Source organism: Corvus hawaiiensis, chromosome 1 (assembly GCF_020740725.1).
Source record: "Corvus hawaiiensis isolate bCorHaw1 chromosome 1, bCorHaw1.pri.cur, whole genome shotgun sequence".
NCBI classification, from domain to species: domain Eukaryota; kingdom Metazoa; phylum Chordata; class Aves; order Passeriformes; family Corvidae; genus Corvus; species Corvus hawaiiensis.
This window is the reverse complement of record NC_063213.1, coordinates 17,026,427-17,046,781: the sequence shown is the minus strand read 5'-3', so window position 1 is coordinate 17,046,781 and position 20,355 is coordinate 17,026,427. Positions and strand designations below refer to the sequence as shown.

At 38.9% G+C, this 20,355-nt stretch overlaps 1 protein-coding gene across 7 annotated transcripts in view; it reads left to right on the top strand.

Annotated features, from left to right (window-relative positions):
• Nucleotides 1–20,355, top strand: part of MYO3A (myosin IIIA) — a 123,747-nt gene that overhangs the window by 3,914 nt on the left and 99,478 nt on the right. For 5 of the 7 annotated variants that reach the window (XM_048294719.1, XM_048294683.1, XM_048294737.1 and 2 more), the window contains exons 2-3: nucleotides 7,776–7,958; nucleotides 12,758–12,892. In XM_048294719.1, coding sequence (XP_048150676.1) covers nucleotides 7,791–7,958; nucleotides 12,758–12,892 — 303 coding nt within the window. In that variant the 5' untranslated portion in view covers nucleotides 7,776–7,790. Of the gene's footprint in view, nucleotides 1–319; nucleotides 1,696–2,437; nucleotides 2,529–7,775; nucleotides 7,959–12,757; nucleotides 12,893–20,355 lie in introns of those variants that run through there. The other 2 variants (XM_048294701.1, XM_048294709.1) reach the window with 2 other exon arrangements.

The following is a 20,355-nucleotide window of genomic DNA, read 5'->3' as shown; positions in this document are numbered from 1 at the left end:
CGGGACGGGTGCGCCGGGCAGGGGCGGGGCGGCCTGGGACTGCTCGGAGCCGGGAGCTCCCGGCACCGGGGCATGTGAGGGTTGGCTCTTGCGGTGTCTCATTCTGATGAATCGTGCTTTTTTCTACTTTTTGTTATCCTTTTTCTCCTCCTTTTTTTTTTTTTTTCCTTGTGAGTGAGTTTCTGGTTAGAAACGCGTGCGGAGTAGTCCGGAGAGATGCCTGGCCCGCGTCGTGCCCGCGGTGAGAGCAGCCGGGCACTGCCCGCCCGAGGGACACGCGGGGCTGCGGCGTGACCGTGGCCTCGGCAGGACACGTGTGGGGTCTTACCGTGCCCAGAGTGCACTCACGCCCCGTAACTTCTTGCCTGCTAATGCTAAGTGCTAGCAAGTTTGCTTGTTGTCTGCAATGCCTTCCTTATCTTGCTATCAAGTTACTATATCGCCTTAATTTCAAGCCCTGACAAAGCTCATTGATACAGCAGCGAAATTAATTTCGAGTTGCCACTTTTCTGCTGTTAGAAGTTCTGAGAAATAGAGAGTGAGTGAGGTCACACCATATTGATTCTTATGGCCTTATAAAGTTTTACTGTGTTAAAATAGGAAAACTAAGTGATGCCTTGGCTTTGAAAAACAACTTATTTGCTAATATATTGATCTAGTGTTTAGTCATTGAAAAATTGTTCTCATCACTTGCAGTGCCTCTCTTCTGGGAGCCACAAAATTAGCTGGATATAATTCAGTTCATGGATTGCTAATGTCGGTTCATTACTTCTGGTGGCACAAAGTCTGAACACAATTTGATAATGAACCGTTCCCCCTTCCGTTATTAATCTTGTTTCATGATTGTAATGCCCCTGCATAAATATTGTCTGTTGGATGACAATTGCCACAAAAATCTTTCGCTATTACTTGTTTTCAAAATATCAGAGCTCTTAGAATTGACTACAGTAATTAAATTTAGCATTTTGTTTCCTTGTTCTTTCCATACCCTCTTCCTTTAACTAAAGGTTGGCTTAAAAAAAGTTGGGGTCCTGTACTGGTATCATGTATAAACTCTGAAGGATTGCAATCTAGTGGGTAGCCTCTATGCATGAGAATAGATTGAATGCTTACAGCCCTCGCTGGTTCTTTAACTTGTTGCTTAAAAAAATCCCCTCCTCTGATGTAGTTTCCTTAGAACCGTAAACCTCAACATGCAGTGTGACTTTGCCTGTTGTGGGGCATGGCAGAGAATGGATGAAAAACCAAGGTGGAACCTAGCACTGAAGTAGATCTCTTGCCCTCTGAAAACATTCAGAGAGTGAAGAGCTGAAGCCTCCCATGAGCAGGGCTGGCCAGTTCAGTCTGCAGCAAGTCAAAATGTCAAGATCAGCTGAATAATAATCAGCAGATGAAATGTCAGTGTGGACACCCAATATGCATTTATCAATAGAAGGAGATCAGGTACTGATACCACACAGTACTGCTTCTCTACTGTGTGTAGAAGTTTTACAAAGGTCAAGGAGTCCAGAGGCATCAGATGTCTCTGAAAGCTGTCTTGCTTTGTTGGGAAAGTTGTCACTGGATAACAGTCACCAAAGAGAAGAAGTGTTTTTAGAAACAGAAGAAGCAGTTACCCAGCCTTTCAGAGAGCAAACACTAAAAGGTGGCCTCAAAATCAGATCAATTTCTTCCTTGAACGGCCCTTAGATTGATGTAAGTACTTTGAATTGTGCCCAGGAAATATGTTGTCTGATACTTGCCTAAATTGATCACCACTCCTTGCCTCCAAATGCTTTACGTAACCATTTATTCCTGCATTTACATTAATTTAGGGTTTGGTTGCTGCGTTCAAGGTTTGCTTGGCAGTGTCATTGCATGGTGCTTGCCTTGTCTGTGCATCATGAGACAATGTCCAAGTTGCCTGACAGCTTTCAGGTGATGACGTGGCTGACTTGCAGTTTCTTTGGCTGTAGTCTGGAGCTGATACTCATTTTGCCAGTTGTCAAGCTAAAACTCTTTATTTCCAGCATTTAAATAGGATAGAATTAATTTACCTTAACATGTCTGCATCTGAAGCAGTGTAACTGGCCTTCTGTTGTAGGCAGTGGAAACTGAGCCAGTAGAATCAACAGTGTCTGGAGACTAAGCTGTCTTATGCTAAGATAAATGCTACCCAGCTAAGGTGAATCAATTTTTTATTGCTTTGACTGAAATGGAATTAAAGCATCTAGCTTAGGTTCAAATAGGTGTATTCTACACATCAGCTAAGGTGAAGCTCACCTAAATTAATGTCTTGTATCTTTCTTACTTGTGTAAGCACACAACAGCGAAAGACATGAACTCACTGTTAGAGAAGGTTGTTGATTTTTATTCTTTGTCTACCATAGCTGGGACTAAAGAGATTTTTTTTCCCTCTGGAAGGTTTCTTGCAGACGAGAAGGACAATTGAAAGCAATGGGGAATATATAGAGTGGAAAGTAGTAAGCAAACTGATGTGCAGTTGAAGAGGATAATTCATCTAGACATATGGAGAGTACAAAAATAATGTAATTATGCAAATTTGTTGTTGTTTTAGAGTGAAATTATAATGCTAAGTGCATTCAGCTTTTGACAAATGAAGTAAAAAAACCAGCCTGCAAACCTCCAAACACTTGTCTTTAAGTAATGGCCAAACTAGATAATCTGCTCACACTGAGCTTAGATTTGAATATAGTTCCCATTCAGATACAGGTTGCATCACCATTGAAATCAGAGGCTGAATATTCCCCCAGAATTAAACAGGGGTGATATTTGAATTTCCAGAGCAAAACTTACTCTTTGAATGATGGCTAAGATAAAATACTGCATAAATCATTCATTATAGCTCTAGCTGAGAACCTGAGCTGCAATCCATGCTCTTAGTTGAATAATCGAATTATTTGGACATTTATCCAGAAATTGCTAGGTGCTAGTATAATGAAGGGCATATTGTAGCCTCATGCTTTTTGGCTTGTTTTGAGAATTCCATGTGGCAGCCTTTAACTTTCTTACTAAGTACTTGTCAGTGTGGCATAACTCATGAAATAAGAAGAAATGTGGTTTGGGATTTGATTGTGCCATTCCATTAAGTATTTGAAGGCCCCACTGTGGCTTGTGATCAGTGTCAGACCAAAGAACTTCCAAACGAGATATTGGAAAAAGGCAATAAAGGTGGTGAAAAAATGAGGTGAGATGGGGTTTTTTATTTTATATAACAAGCTGTCTATTTTTGTTTGTTTTGGTTTTGTTAGTGTGATTACGTTTTCTGGCATCCATTAGGCAAGAGGTTTAAGTTTCACAATCTGAAGGAATGCACTGTGTCATCTCTGGAGAGGTAACAGACCTGACAGGCCATGTGTGCCAGTGTTCTTGGCACCTGACATCTGCCAGTCGTGACATATGGGAAGATACCTGGCACTTGACAGGGCAGGATATGTGCAGGAGCTATCTGGTTAAACATAAGGAATGTTTGCAATGTGAAGGAGAGAGTGATGTGAACAAACAAAACAGAAGACAACCTCAGTAGGTGTGTTTTGAACTGAACCGATGACATCCTGGTTCCAGTTTTCAAGACCAGAAAGTTGTGGTAGCCAGGAGACAAGACAAGATGCTGATGGGAACCTAAAGGCTGGATTCATTGTGTATGTGAATTGCTAATCATGTAGGCTTCCTGTGTGGAGAACGATGAATGACATGAGGCAAGGGGACTCTCATTTTATTAGCTCTTTATGGAGGAAATGGGTATGTTTTCCTCCAAGTGAGATGAAGGTCCATTCAGAAACTATTGGGGGGGAAGGTTTATAGTTTATAAAGAAGTTGCACTTCTTTGAAGAATTAGGTGATATGAAACAGTAGTGAAACTATTGGATTAGCATACAATATTCTATGTGAAATTCAGGCTCCGTGTGCTTTCAACCCAGCCATCAGAAGCAAAACCTATTGTTTATTCCCACTTGACTGTGTTGTCTCTAATGCTCTGTGGCCTTGACTGCAAAGTCCTCCACAGGGCCATTGGTTTGTGTCTGAAGCTTTGGGTGTGATAAATGTCCTTCACTGAATTGCCTTGGCAGCAAAGAGAGTCCAGAGGAGATATACTATGTTCTTCGGTAGGCTTCCACTTCCCTCTTCAAACTGACTAGATATTGAAAATGATGGAGAATGCAGCCGTCTGCCAGCACAGCTGCTGAACAGGGCATCTCTGGGTATCTCTAATATTTGGCCTGAAGTCTGCTGTATAGGGTGCATATGTTTGATGTGAAGCAAAAAGTCACATAGGAATGACTCATAAGAATTCTCACCCAATTTGTTCATGTAACTGGCACCAAATCCCCCTCTCAGAGAAAAAAACCACCAACCAACCAACCAACCAACAAAACCCCAAATCCTGTTTACTTGGAACTCCAAATGTATTTTTTCCTTGCCTTGAATATCCTGAATTTAATTGCTGTGTCAGTCTGTTTGGCTCTCTCAGACTTACAGGACAATGTACTCTGTGATTTAAACTTTGTTTCATGAGCTCATTAAGAACTTTAACAAACACAACAAAGAGGGGCTCAATCCCCTTTTGCCCAGGTCAGTCTATCATGTGAATTCATTTATTCACCATTCAAGCCATAAGGTTTCATAATTTATAACCTGTAACTCTTAATTTGTGCACCTCCAAGCAAAACCAAAAGAATAAAACCTAGCTGGGGCTAAGAGACTGCTTATCCTTTCTCCTATGTCATGGTGCAAGTGTCCCCTTTATCACACCAAGAAGCAGGAAAACCTCAGCAGTCAGGCTGCTGTTGGATTTGCTTCTAAAGCTTTTTGGGTAAGCTGATATTTTATACCTTCCAGCTTGGAGGTTTGGCCTATACCATTTTCATAAGTGAGCAGATTCTGGGGAAACTGCAACAGGAAAGATAACAGGAGACAGAGATTTGCTGGTGATAATGGTGCATAATGCTCATAATGGCCCTTGAGCTCTTTCAGGCCACCAGTCTGCCTACTTGGTGCTCTTTCTTTGACTTACTGGCACTGTGCCTAGCATCCATCAGGCCTCACCAGCAGGTTAGCCAAAATCTGAGCAGAAGCTGGGTCAACTGTCACGCTGAACACACCAGAAGTACTTTAAAAAGGTTCTTTTTTTCCTAGAGGTTCAAGGGTACATTCCCAGCTTAGAGGTTTGGATCAAGTTATAAATTGTGGTGGCTTTTATGTAAATTTTTAATGGTGAAGGGTATGATAAATTATCCAGTTGGTTGGGCATCCAGACACATTCCAGGAACAGTCCAATTTATCAGTGAAATATGAGATTAAATCATTATCAGCTTTCACAACTCCACTGAGATGTAATAAAATATTATCCATCATCCAGAATAGAACACTTGAAATCATTCTATTTAATATATTTTTAATAATAGAAGTGGAAACTAAACAATTTATCTGCAGGGACTTGTTCTTAGACTTGGTGAAAGTGAGGAAACATGGTATTCAGTATGGCTTATTCAAGTTATGATTTTGAAGCTATAAATCAAAACAAAGAATGAGGATGAATAATTCTTTCTGGAATAGCACTCTTAAATTATTGAACTAAGTATGACAGCTCCTGAATGCATATTTGTTAAGTATGTGGTGACTTACTAGATGATGTAGAAGACTAGATGATGTGCAACTGGTGTGACTTTCAGAAGAAAACAAAAGCACAAGGGAATTTCTCTAGCACTTTTTCTCTGGTAGCCAAATAGCACCTGCAGGATCATGTTTCCTTAGCCCTTTAACATTTCTCATTGTACCGGTCTCTGCAGACAAATAAGCAATTGATACTGGGAAGTCAATGAATTTCAGCTTCATTCTGTCAATGTATAGGGAGTTAATGAAGCCTGGGAGGCTGCCTGAAGCCCCAGGTTGGAATGTTACTTCTTAGAGTGTTCTACTTCATGTGAAACATCTCTACAGCAAGGTGGACCTTTGCTTAGGCATGTATTTGGAGATTGAAGATATCAGAGTTCTCTGCTTGGCTCTGGCACAGTCTAAATACGTGAAGCTGCTCTTTGAGTTCCTGTGTCAGAAGTGCTCCTCTTCGAAAGGGAGGAATTCAATCTTTCTTTCTTCAGCGCTGCGTATCTCCTACTGCCTGGGTCAGAAGCTCCTGTGTTTTCTTGTAATGTGAGACATAGCAGGCTCTAGATTTTGATGGAAAATTACATATTCTGTAGAAAATAGCCTATATGTAGACAGGCTTCAATATGGTTTGGATGCCTCAGTTCTTATGAACGCAACCATTGATACCTTTTTACTTTTTTCCCTCTTAAAAGAAAAATCACTAGTTACAGACTTTAGTGTCCAGTAAGATCTTAAACAAATAGTTAGCCTCAATTTTAAAACCTAAAGTTTAAATACAACTTCAAAATTTCTCTGTTATTATTGAAACCCTCAAAGCAAGGGTTTGGGATTATGAATCCTAATCCCTTTATCATCCCAAATTTAGTTATTGTTTTGTGTAATCCCAAATATGAGCAAATTACAAAGGATTTATGAATATGAATATATGTGAAGTGATTAAAAACCCCAACAGAATGACTGTATCTGAGCACTACTTTAAAGGCAAAGAAAAAGAAAGTTAAAAAAAATTTGTAACTAATTTGTGTTCATTTTTGGGGGAAGAAATGGCTTTGCCCGAAAGTGGTGAAGTTCCCAAGGCATGGATAAAGACTAGGTATAAGGTAATGAAGAAGTAATGCCTTAGGAAAAGACTGCAGTCAGTGTCCTGACTCAGGTGAGTCTACGTGAATCCCATGGGACAGAAGAAAGAAGCAAATTCTGAATCTGGAATGGAAAACTGAGGATTTACTTATTACAGATGTATGTCTCTGGATCTTGATCTTTACTTTGACCTTAACCTGGAATAGTATTAAGGAAGATTCATTGTATCAGGTAAAATTGGGTCATTTCATTCCCACAGTATTTGAAATCAAGAGGTTGGGCCACTACAGGTTGCAGCACCAAGTACACAACAGATGGCTGCAGGTTTCCTGGTGAATTGTATCTGTCACGGACCAGGGCGTTGGTGTTATCTGGTCAGTCAGTAATGGATACAATTCAGTCGCTGTAAAAGGTGTTTCCTTTACAGTATGTAAACCAGTTGTTAAAGGATGTACGTTGGTAAGTGTGTTCCCCGTGACTGAGAGTGCTTGACTGTCAGAAGACCATAGCATTGTGAAAAGATCTGTCACTTTGATCTGCTTGGCCTTTTGAGATCTATGTCATAATTCAAATGCTAAGAGTGGCTTGTAAAAATGATTGTTTGCTGTAAGAGTTTGAATGAACCTAATGCTACTACTTAGGATGTGTTGTGTCAGTTTCTTTCCACTTCTTGCCTGATTCTTGGTAATGGACCTAAATTCTTTGGGATTTTATGAACTTGACTGTCATTCCCCCATCCCCCCAGAGATCCTGGAGTGACAATATATATTCATAGAAGTGCATGGGAAAGCTTCTACTAGCTTCACTCAAACTTGAATTTGGTTCAAATTATCGTTTGAATTTCCCTTCATTTGATATTGTGTTGACTGCACAATATCAAATGAAGGTATGTGCAGTCAACACAGTATCAAATGAAGGGAAATTCAAGTTCAGCAGTTCTTGTTCATTATGCTATCTGTGCAGGCACACTATATGCAAAAACACATTTCTAGTGTTTGAGGCTGGAATGTGTATTTCTCTTCCCATTTGTAGGAAGCAAATTGCTATCAACCATTTGTTGAGTGAACATTGAGATCTCTTTTTCCTAGGAGCCATCATTTGAGATGCTTCCGTTGACTGGAAAAACAATAATATTTGATAGCTTTCCTGATCCTTCAGATACCTGGGAAATAATTGAGACTATTGGCAAAGGAACCTATGGAAAAGTTTTCAAAGTGTTAAATAAGAAAAATGGCAGCAAAGCAGCAGTCAAAATTTTGGATCCTGTTCACGTAAGTTACTTATATTATACCAATACTTGGTTAATTGTGTGTTTATGTAGTCTTTTTTCTCTTAATCTTTGTAGATAGTTTGTATTGGAAGTGACAGTGAAATGAGCTGTTTCAGCCTGCGATGTATCAGGCTAGCTATCAATACATTTTTCTTATCTTAAGTGATCTTGGAAGTGGTTGCTTATGGTGAAAGTCAGAAATACACCTAAACTTTATTACTTTTACCTTGTTATCCCTTGTTTTTCTCTTGTTTTCAGAAGCAGAGATGATTATTTTCCTTTTCAGTACTAGGAGTCCTAGCTTATTTTATTTTTACTGTTGTTTCCTTTCTTTTTTTTTTTAGTTTTTGACATACTAGCCCGTAAGGAAGTTACGTACTTCTAAGTACTTGAGCTATACCTTCAAGCATCTGAGTACATGCTTGTAGCTAAGTTACAAGCTATGAGTGATACTTCAAAAATAAAATAGCATACTTTATTATTACTGTTTATTCTGTGTTTTCAGAATGTGCCAAAATATGTAGATGTCACAGAGAGATCCATCTTTTGAAATGGAAAATGCAAAGGGATTAGCTCTATGCACAAAGCATTAGGCTACTGGGAGATGGAATTACGAAGTTGTAGAGTATGATTTCATTCTTAATAACTGACATTGGTTAGATGGCAGTATTACTCAAAGAGTAAGGAAGAACACTAGTCTGGTTTGTAAAGGCACACCCCACTGACTTCATTGGTGCTGCACGTGGCTTGAGACTTTACTTGAGAACGAAACGTGGAAAAGCAGCTGTTCCTGTTTCACTGGCCTTTTTGAAAGGCCAGTGCACTCCCAGTATGGGTTTGTGAGGTGTGTGCTTCCATTGCATGACCTCTGGGCAGGAAGGGACGAGCATATCATGCTGTGTGGACCCTACAGGTCCGGACCTGCACAGCCACACAGGGCTTTTCTACCTCTGCACATCACACATATGGTCCCATGACATGAAAGTCCATGGAACGTGTTGGTGAAAACATAGTGTCTTCTATTATCTTTGCTATGTTTCTTTCTGATCTGCTTTTAATTTCAACTTGCTTTCAAAGCAACAAAAGGGTGCTTATCTCAATTCAATACCACAACCTCTTCCAAAGTAAACATAACTTGCCGAGTGATAAGCATCTTGATGAGTTCAAATGCATTGGAAACTATTTTTGACTCTCTTGCTTTCTGTAAACAAGGTTCTTGTGCTTACAATGAATAGGCACGACTTCCTTCCCATTGGTGTTCATCTAAATGCCTGTTTGGCAGGAAATGCTTTTGCTTTCCTTTGTTTCACAAGTGTTCAGGAGTGATTCTTAAGTGGCAGCTGGCTATGGCAAGAATTCCTGAAAGAATCGGTGAAACTTTCAATGTTCTGTACACTTTGGAGGTCACAGAAAAAGATTAAATGATGATGATAGAAAGAGAAAAGAAATAATAAAGCTGATGCTAGAGGAAAAAGAAATAGATTAAATGGGGAAAAGGAATAGACTGTAAAGAAAATGGAAGAAATAGAATGGATAAAGATGGAATATAAGAAATTGAAGACATGCATATATATAACTGATGAAGACAGGTTCCTTATTTTAATGAAAAAATGGCAGTAGCACAGTCAACATCATACTTCCAACACTTGACTCTTAACTAAATGTTTTATCCTTTTTATTCTAAGAACACTATTCTTCTTTGGCCTCTCCTATTTACAGGTTGTCTGGAGCAGCTGCTGTGCCTCCATATTACTGCTGAAATGACAATCCTGTATTGGAAATAGAGTGAAAGCAATAAACAAGTTCTTTTTATTTAAACTGAAAGTATTATTAATGGCTGCAGAGGGAGCCATTGCAATGAAGAAAAAGATACTTTATGTATTTTCTTCTTTACATTTCACAATTATTTTTCTTTGAAGATCGTTTCAGAATTGTGCCACTTGAGACTAGAAACAAAGCAAAAGAAATGTGGTTTGGTTTAACTGCTATTTTGAAATTAAACTGGGAACCTACATTATCATGGGTGATATAAAACTGAAATAAGCATTTAATGTTTAATCCTTATAGCACAGGATTTTTTGCTGAATAACAGCTCAGCTTTTTGAAACTGAAACAGGAAAGCAAAGGTGTTGAAATGAGAACATATGAAGATGGAACTGAGAAGGCTTAATCTTGTCCTCAGGACTATAAGTAAATACCATTGTACTTTAGAACTCTTAGCCAAATTATTCTATATATAGGATAAAAATATTCGGTCTGCCATTTCTAATACAGTTCTTTTGTGAAGGTAATTATGCTAAATTCAACCAAATATTTCAAGGTTTTTTTTCCTTCATAAAATACTGAGAAAGATTTTTTTTTTTGTAGGCACAGAATGAATATTCTATTCATTTAATTTCTCCTTATAATTGTAAAAATCTCATAAAATCTGAGTATCCCTCAGGAGACAGAAACCTCTATTAGTTCACAGTAGAACAGTGGGCTAATTCTCTTCCAATTTCCCCAAGGCAGTCAGAACTATTGTATGCTTTGTTTTTAATTTCTTGGCTTTTGACTGTATTTTTTTTCGTTTCTTTTATTTTTGCCAGGTGCATTTTATGTCTTCATCCCTGCTTCCACTCTTTCTCTTTCCTTTCTCTGCCACCTTTAGTATTTTGGTTCTTTCTTCCTCCCTTGTATTTTTCTTCTGTATTCTGTATTTTGCTTATAGGAAAATTACCTTAAAGTGAGTTCCTCCTTTTTTAGAAAGAGGAAAATTCCTGCTGTTTTTCAGTTGTTCCAATAACAAGATCTCTAAAATCCTTCCTTGCGAGAAGACTTATCCTGGTAATCTTAATATGAAAGTTTAATGGCCTGATCCATGAAGATACCAGTGACAGAGGAAGTTCTTGGAGACCAGTCAAGCTGGTCTCAAGACAAAAGGCTTGTGTGAGGAACTTGAATTGGAGAGACCTGTATAAGAAACAAGTGAGCAAGGTCCTCTTGGGGCAGATGTGTTGAACAGAATGAGAAGGATCATCCTTCATTGGGAATGCAAAGCATCCCCTTTCTCTGCCATGGTCACTTCTATTTGGCTGTGCTGAGACAGGTTTTTGGCACTGAGTAGATGCTTTTCACTGATACGAAATCCGTTCATATGTATAGTGGAGCTCCTTCTTCTAGAATGGATTTTTCACTTCTTTTTGTGTAGTTGTAAATAGCAAATTGTATTAAAAAATGTTTTAAATCTGAAACAAGTTTGTTAACTTTTTTTTTGAGATCTAAATGAGGGGAAAATGGCTGCAGGTTTTTTGCCTTTATCTGTTGACAGGAGGGATTGAATATTTTGTCAGTGTGACTCAAATGCAGTGTAATCATCATCCCTCAATAAGCAATTCCAGTGCACAGGTGGGAAGGGTTTACAGAGTCATCCAATGCCTGCTAAAGCCTGCCAATGCCTGTGTCCATGTTTGGTCTGAAGGGATTTGTACAGCTCCCAGTGCATGTGTTAGCAAAACTGGTCCTCATACCTCACCTCCAAATGGGTTTCCCTCACTGTCTAAGAAACCCAAGGTTTGTAACGAGAGTCTGACAAAAAGCCATGATTATTATAGTTCAGTAGCAGAACCCAGAGAGATCATGGATGTCACCAGCTTCTATGACAGTAGAAAATGACAAAAATTCCCAGATAATTCTAGAAAGTGGGATGGCAAATGAATAAGATGTGGCTGCAGTCATACTTCTTCATGGACAGAGAGGTAGAGAGGTAGTTCCAATTGCACCATTTCTAGCTGGGGTTTCCATTAAGACTAAAGCAGGAACGTGATTTCCCAAGGCATCTGCATATCTACCTACTTGTGGATTGCACTGGCTTTGCCTTGAAATCACAGAATGGTTAAGTTTGGAAGGGACCGATGGTGGGGTCATATGATCCAACCTCCCTGCTCAAGCAGGGTCTTTCTAGAACATATGGCACAGGACGTATCTGGAGAGTTCTTGAATCTCTCCAGAGAGGGACACTCCACAACCTCTCTGGGCAACCTGTTCCAGTGTTCTGTCACCCATGCAGTAAAGATTTTCTTCCTCATATTCAGGTGGAACTTACTGTGCATGGGTTTTTGCCCATTGCCTCTCATCTTATTGCTTGGCACCACTGAGAAGTGCCTGGATCCATATTCTTGACACCCTCCCTTCAGATGCTTCTGGATACTGTTGAGGTCCCCTCTCAGTTGTCTCTTCTCAAGGCCCAGCTCCCTCAGCCTTTCCTCGTAAGAGAAATGCTCCAATCCCTTAGTCATCTTCATAGCTCTCCTCTGGACCTGCTTCAGGAACTCCATGCCTCGCTTGTGCTGAGGAGCCCAGAACTGGACACAGAGCTCCAGATGTGCCTCACCAGGGCTGAGTAGAGAGGCAGGATCACCTCCCTCAACATGTTGGCAGTGCTTTTCCTAATGCATCCCAGGGTACCATTGGCCTTCTTGGATTCCAGGCCACACTGATGGCTCATGGACTGCTTTTTGTCCTCCAGGACCCTTGCTCCTTCCCCAGTGTCCTGAGGGCTGCTCTTTCATATCCCATGTGTTCATTAGTTGAAATTTATAAGGACAAAATAAAATTTTAAAAAATAACTGTTTTGTATTCACTAAACAGAACCAGGCTTTGTAGCTCTCTAAATGGTATATTCATGTTCTATTTGTTTTTTTTCTTTGTATCATTTCAAACTGCATTTGAATTGACAGAAAATACTTTGTGGGTTTTTTTTTTTAATGGCTATCATTTTTTATTTATTAACTGCTATGTATTTATCATTTGTGACACTAGGATATTGATGAAGAAATTGAAGCTGAGTACAACATTTTGAAAGCTCTCTCTGATCATCCAAATGTAGTCAAATTCTACGGCATGTACTATAAGAAAGATGTGAAAAATGGAGACCAGCTTTGGCTAGTTCTTGAGGTAAATAATACAGAAAAATAGGAGGTTTATTCCAGTTGGTATTCCATTGATGGGTATAAACTCAATGAACAAGATGCAAGTCATTTGTTTAATGGTTTTTTTTGCATGCAAAATGATAAGTGCTGTTGTTTAGTCTTTTTAGTGTTCTGATTAAATTGTCTGCTCTGAGTTCAGCATTCTTATCTTGATATTACACTGATAATCCTGTGCCTTCAGAATTAGGATATAAATTCTAATAAACTCATAGGATTTGCTACCTAAAAATTCTAATAAACTCATAGGATTTGCTACCTAAAATCTTTCTTTGGTGAAAGGCTTGCCATGAGAATCTTCTTGTAGTAGCAGTTCTTTAAATATGACTAACATATGACATAGCAGTTAAAAAACACAGTATGGTGATTTTTTTCCAAATGAAATTATGGAAATTATTTAACTGAATTCTTTTTTTTTTCTGTGGAAGGTAAATGCACAAATAGATAAATAAGCCAATAAGAGGAGCTACTGCCCAAATGCTGTTGAAAGCAGTAGGATTTCCTCAAATTAAGTTCAGAGCAATGTGCGTTTGTCTTAAGTTTTGAGTAATCTGTGAGCAAAGAGCTTAATCATTACAGTTTTCATAGATTCGCAAGCTATTCTGTAAAAACTTCCTCTTTTATCCAGAGGAAAATGAAGAATATCTCTGACAGGAATAGTGTGCTTTTCCTAAGAATCAGGAGTTTTGCTGTCATTTGATCAGGGTTTGATAAGATTGAGATTGAAAAATTGGCTGTATTTTATGATTTTTCATCTAAGTAAATACAAATCTCCTACCAAATATCCCAATGATACAATGGTATCTAATCCCGGAAACAAGCCACCAGTAATGTATAAGTTCTAAAAAAATCTATTCCAAATTTTTATGTGTTCCCTTGGAAGATGTTTTTAAGAATTGTTTGCATTGAAAATCATAACAAATTATTAGGTTAGACTGACATCAAAAGGTATCAGGTCTTTGTGAAGTGAGCATCTTGGAAAATCCAGCTTCCATTGTATCTGCTGAGCATTTGAAACTCCCATCTGTGAAACTTCTGGCCTATACAGGATGGGTGCCAAACAGCCAGGCTGAAACAGACTGGGAGGAAACAGTCAAGCGTTTGTATTTTAGCTTTTATATTTCACATGAAGTGATGTTCTTTATGTGAAAAACAGGAGTCTACATGTGGAGTATGTTTTATATTTACTCTTTTCATGCCAAGCTATACACGTGCAAGTGTTAGTATGGAGTGTGTGGAACAGTATTGGATGCTTCCTGTCACTGCATGTGTAGATCCATGAATGCAATGGATTTCAGCTGGTATGTGTAGATATGCATAAGTAGGAAAATAAATTTCACTAATGACTTTGGTGAAGCTTTCCTGTTAATAATAGTGTATGTGAAAGAAAACTGTCATAAAACAGATTTCTCTGTTCAAGTGGCACCTTCTTTTCAGCTTGTATGCAGCTTTACAGGGCCATTGCAGTTTGCTTTTCACAGCAGCTATTAAGGTGTCCTGCACTTTATCAGAATGAATATCTTTTCATCATCTCCATTTTGTGCTCTTTGATTGGATCCATGGGCAGGACGATTTGGAGGGAAAGTTTCTCAAATTCCACTAGGAATGGGTTGTGATAGATGGCAAAACTCAGCATTTAATAATGCATTTAGAGCCACCACTGCTGTTTACCAACAAAGTTATTCACTGGAGTGTTTGAATCCATATATTTAGATGTTTGGGTTTGGGGTTTTTTTCCTAGAGGAAAGAATCTTCAGCTTTTTAAGACATGTCCCATGCAATGTATTTTTAAGAAAACCACCTATGGGAATGAAAGTGAAACAAGAAAACATCTGTACAGAGTAACAGTACTCTTGACTTTCAGTTCTGAAATACCCTTCTCTCTGTAGGCTGCACTCAGATAAGCTGAACATCTGCTCCTCTTTGGATGTTGTTCTAATCACATTTATAATACAGAACGTTGCTGGAGGGAGGATTCCTGCCAGGTGCATTAAGCTTTGCCATGTGTGTCCAGAGACACAGGCAGACTCTGTCCTACTGAGTCTGTTTTGGAAAGAAATCCCATACGTGGGATGAATCAGCTTAGCAGTTTGATGTCAGCAGACAGCAGCATGATGACGCAGCTGAGGCAGAGTGTGCTGTAGCCTATTTCTTTCTGCTCTCGATGTTAGTTGAGAACACAAAATATCTGAGACAGTTGGAGATCATTTGATGGAAGATGGAGCAGACAGGAATCATATCAGGCCCTAAAGGTGAACATGTAGGTCAGGGACAGGTGGGGACAGCAAATGGCACAGGCCTTGCCTGGTGCAAAGAACAACCTAGGCTAGAAAGAGTGAAGGCTGAAAAGCCACAACAAGGTAAGTGGTAGTTATTACACAGCTTTTATTTGCTGCTGTAAACCAGAGGCTGGAATCATAATGTGACATATTTCTATAGTTCATTTCCTAGAGAGATCAGGTAGAACTTTAAGAAGCATCTTGGTCCATTTTCAAAAGATGCAAAGTTGCACATGCCATATTTGAGATGAATTTGGGTTTGTGAGTCACACAAGTAAGCTAGTGTATTTTATGGTCCTCAATATATTTTTTAAGAAATAGAGGGAACATGCATTATTTTTAAAGTTAAAAAAACTTATTTAATGAGTTAAAACTTATCTTGGTAGGGGAAAAATTTTGGAAGGAATGACTTTCCACCCAAAAATACAGTTTTGTAATATCAAGGCGTATTTTAGAAACCTCTTGTTCTGGTCAGGTAGAGGGAATTGCCAAGAAGTGTTACAGAAATACATCCTTTTCACTCTGCTGAATGTCAAGAAGACTGACAAAATACTCTTTTTAGGTGGTTTTTTTTCCCCCAAAGTGTGTATGTGAACATTTCAAAAACATTTGCAATGTCCTGCTGAGTTAGACCAATGGTCCATGTGCCTCAACTTTCTATGTACTGCGGTGGCACTAGAAGATGCTATTTAGGAAGAGTCTGTTGTCCAGTTTTGCAGTCCATTTCCCTCATGCTTTCCAGCAGCCATGATTGCTGTATTACAGATGTCCAAGACTATTCCATTTAGTATCCATTGATGGACACACTAAACCTGATGATGATACAGGCATACTGTACAGTCTCCCCTTATGAGCATACAAGTTGAATTTTTGCATCACTATTATATGCTGATTTCTATTTCTATAATATTCCACATAGTAGAATATAATGTTTTCAACATTATGAAAATATTTCTAAATCTAATTATATTTCAGTGTGAAGAAATTTAGACTCCTGCTCATTTGAGAAGGAGGAATATGTTACAGTTTCCAGTGGATTCCAGGCTCTATTTTCTGACCAGCTCTGTTGTTAAAAAGTACCTGCTGAGTAGTTGGTGCAATCTGTACAGATGCTGGTTGTGCAAAGTCCAGACTGAGTGAATCTGATTCACCTTTGTTCTCATGTAGAACCTTTACTTGATGTAGTATAATCTTCACCAGAGAAATCTTGTGGGAGTGTAGAGTAGCTTGTGCTTGGAATCTGCTTCTCTGAAGAGGTGTCATTTTAGCCTTTCCCTTTCCCTCAACCTTTTAACATGGGAAAAATAATTAAATAAATTGATAATTTGTATAATTCTGGATTTTTTCAGGCAAACTGGTATACTTTGAGTTTCATCTTCTGGATGTTTCTTGATGTTAATTGAACATGCTAACCAGACACTGGTAACTCAAAAGAATTACAGAAATATTGTCATGATGGATTCAGTTGGCAGCTATGTTTGGTGATTTAAAATTTTCCTGAAGTGATTCAGATTTTTTACTTACCTTTGATCATTTAAAGTTAATATTAAGAGGAAAAAAATTGAATGTACAAATATCTAAATTCTCTTTTTAAGTCCTTGGAATGCTTCTATTTGTGATTTTTTTTCAGAAAGAGGAAAAAAATCTTAAACCCAGTAAATAGAAGCTCTCAGAAGCTTGAATTAAACTAGAATACAGGAAACTAGTGCATCAGTTCACCTGCTACTCCTTCTGCAAACATAGACAAAGTAGAAACCCATGGTTAATCAGAGGAGGGACATTGTAACAATTGTAAAGGTGGCACCATACAGAAAAAAGGAATAAAATGCCGGTATATCAAACTGCCAGCCTGTTCTACCAGGGTTATGTCGGTCCATTACTACTAGTTTATTTCCAGTGACTTGCCAAAATGCTTGTAACAGGGTAAGAGCTGAGAGAGAACCTGTGAACAGACTGTGCTGTGTTATGGGCACAGAGTAGCCCACCAGTGCAGTTCTTGCCCAGTTACCAATCACAAGGTCAGTTGCCTTTGTCTGGTGAGGTGTTTAAATATAATGAGAATGTAAGAAGCTGAGATCCCCTTATAAAAATCCTTTCAGGTTTTGTGGAGATCCTTTAGAAGAGCTACCATTGTTGAATTTGCCTAGAGATGGAGAGCCCTGCACAATGTGTAGAGTATCAATTTTTCACTCCTTTCCCATCCAAAAACTGACTTCCTAGCAGAGAGCTTTCATCAAAGGTATAAACCAGATGGAACAAATGGCTTTGGGAAAGGAGAACTGAATGGATAACAGAAGTCAGTTGTGATCTCAATCAGCAGCAGACATTTGTGTCAGCATTGTAGTACAGGAGAGTTACTAAGGAGGATTTGAAGGAGGATGGTGCTATGATTTTCTGTTTTGCTTTAGTTGCTCTTTAAAAGCAGAAAGGAAAACATGTTACGCCAGCAGATAGCCAGCAATGGATGCCAGCACTGTGAGCTGATCAAGGATAGAAGTAGATCTCTTGCTGCATAAGAAATGGTATTAGAACTGCTGTGGGGTTTGACAGTAAAAGCATCCAGCTTGTGTTTGATGTGACTGAGAAAGGGCAGCCAGCATGAGGGTTCAAAGGAATAATGGCATGGTTGGAGATGGCTGGTTAGGGATAAGTACTCATTAAAGCCAAGAGAAGGTGTTGCAGTAACTCCTAGGTAAAATTAAGAATGCTGAACAATACATGTACATTGCTGTATCTGTCCTGGAGTGAGTCTGCTGTACTGTTGCACTGTTGTATCTGCCCTTTGGAGAGAGAAATTTAGCACATCGGATGCTTCCAGATGTTTGCAAATCTAACTGTGGTCATAAAGAGAGCCTTAGAGTTCATGGAATATTTATAAACTTTCCTCACAGTTTCATAAATGAACAGTGACAGCACAATTTACATGTGTGTCAGAGAAAAACAAGTATAATTAATGCCCAAGTTTTGTGTGGTTAAAAGTCTTGGATCCTTCACTGACCTACTATATGTGAAAGATTTTCTGATCATGTTGCCTTTTAAACATTGCATGTAATTGCATTTCGTTGCATCAAACTCACTGAAGTGCATCCTTCTTATTTAAACAACAACAACAAATCATCTGCTTTGTTATATAATGTCCTATCTATGGGATATATTCATGTAAAGAAATAACAGTCTCAGCAAGTCCAGCTGCTGAGAGGATGGGAGGTTTTTTTTCCTGCTGAGGAGCTGAGGTGTTAATATTGCAATTCTAGGTTGCTGTGTGGTTTCTACAAAAGAGAGCAACAACTGTTCAAAGATCCAGTTATTGGTATTTTTCTTAAAAAAAAAAAAGACTAAAATATTTCACTGCTGTTTTGTACCTTAACTTGAATGAGGCTTCAGCTGTTTGAGAGCTGGAAGTCTGGGTGATGTAAAATGTGAAGAAAGACAAGAAATTATTTTAAAAAAACCACCAAAACCCCACTCCCCACCCTCCCCAAAAAACCCTAATGAACCAAAACAAACCCAAACCAACCATGACAGACTTTTACAATCATCTCAATTTTTGCAGTAGATGACAATATATTTACTCATTTACTTTTGACTCATTAATTTTGCTTTTCAAAGCTATATAGGGAGACTGATAACTTCTGTGTGCTAGGTAAATAGATCAGTATTTTTTTTAATCTGTTTGTCTAGATAATCTTCCTTGACCGGGCTTGTGATGCTTTTACCTCATTCCCATATCCCAGTCTAAAAGGGCAAGGAGTCCTGTACCATGTATGGAGCAGGGGATGGATATGGTTCTGGCAGGGAGAGTGTGCTGTAACTCCCGCATGGCCAACACAACAAGACTCTTCACAAGCCACTGCTCCTTTTCAAGGCACAGGCTACCTCTTCAGGGGGCTGTTTATGCCCAAGCAGGCTGGGCACAAAAAAGTGAAGCTCAGAGCAGGATGAGTAGTTCTGCCTTTCTCTCTTGCTGAGATTTCCAGCGCTGTGGAAGAGTCCTGGTGGCTGGCAGCAAAGCATTTTCTCTCCATTAGCTTGATATTTTTCCTTTCTCAGCTAATGGTGGTGTCACTCTTCATGGCACCTCTCTGTGCATGGAGGAGGGAGAGAGGAGTGGCTGTCAGTGTTTTAAAGCAGCTAATTCTTGTTCTAGATGTGCAAACATGTTTGGCTGAAAATATCTGCAGCTTCAGTTTCTGTGGCCTGCAAGGAAAGCACAGAGCTTGGGAAGTCACTGGTCATGCAAAAGTTCAGCAGACAAATTCATGTTATTGAAGCTGCTGGGACTTCAGTTGTTGAAAGCCATTTGACTGAAGATTTTGTCTTTAAAAAATAATACAATTGTAATGAATCAAGAAGCATTTGGGCAACACTCTCGGACAGATGGTATTAGTCTTGGGGTTGTCCTGTGCAGGGCCAGGAGTTGGTCTTAGTGATCCTTGTGGGTCCCTTCCAACTCAGAATATTCTATGGTTCTATAAGGAATGGGTAGAAGTATGGAAACTGGAGTTGTTTTTATTGCTGTGACAATTTTAGCATGGGTGGGAAAATCCAAATTCAGTCACGATTCTTTCTGTGAGGCCTCTCTGAGTAATGAGCACTGGCTGGAGTGAGCCCCACTGGAATTTTTGGGAGTGCCTTGAAGCAAGACCCAACAGTCTCATTTTGGCTTTCAAAAAGATGAGCTAAACTAGAGACATCACTCTACCAGTTACTTCTCTTTTGCATGAAGTAGAGGACCTTGTGATATGGACAGTTTAATAATTTCTTTAGGATTTTCCTTTGGCATGCTTACAGTATGCTTTTGTTAGATACAGGAGTTACTATATGCAGATGTGTTTCCATCTAAGGGAATAAAGGCAAGTTTATGGAGTTTAAAAAAAGCTTTCAATGGAAGTTGTTCTGTTTAATGGAATATATAATAACAGTTATAATAAGAAAGCAGATATACAACTTTTTTTGCTATGTGGTATTTGCTGTAAAACAGTAATGTTTCAGGAAATTAGCATAGTGGAAAATAACAAGTCCATTTATGTTTTATAAAAGGCTGGGTGAGGGGAAGGAAGCTGTCATTTGCTTAAATATTATTAGCTATTTTCAAATGGCATATTTGAAGAAAAATTAAACAATTGAAAATTGCTTTTTCATATTTCTTAAC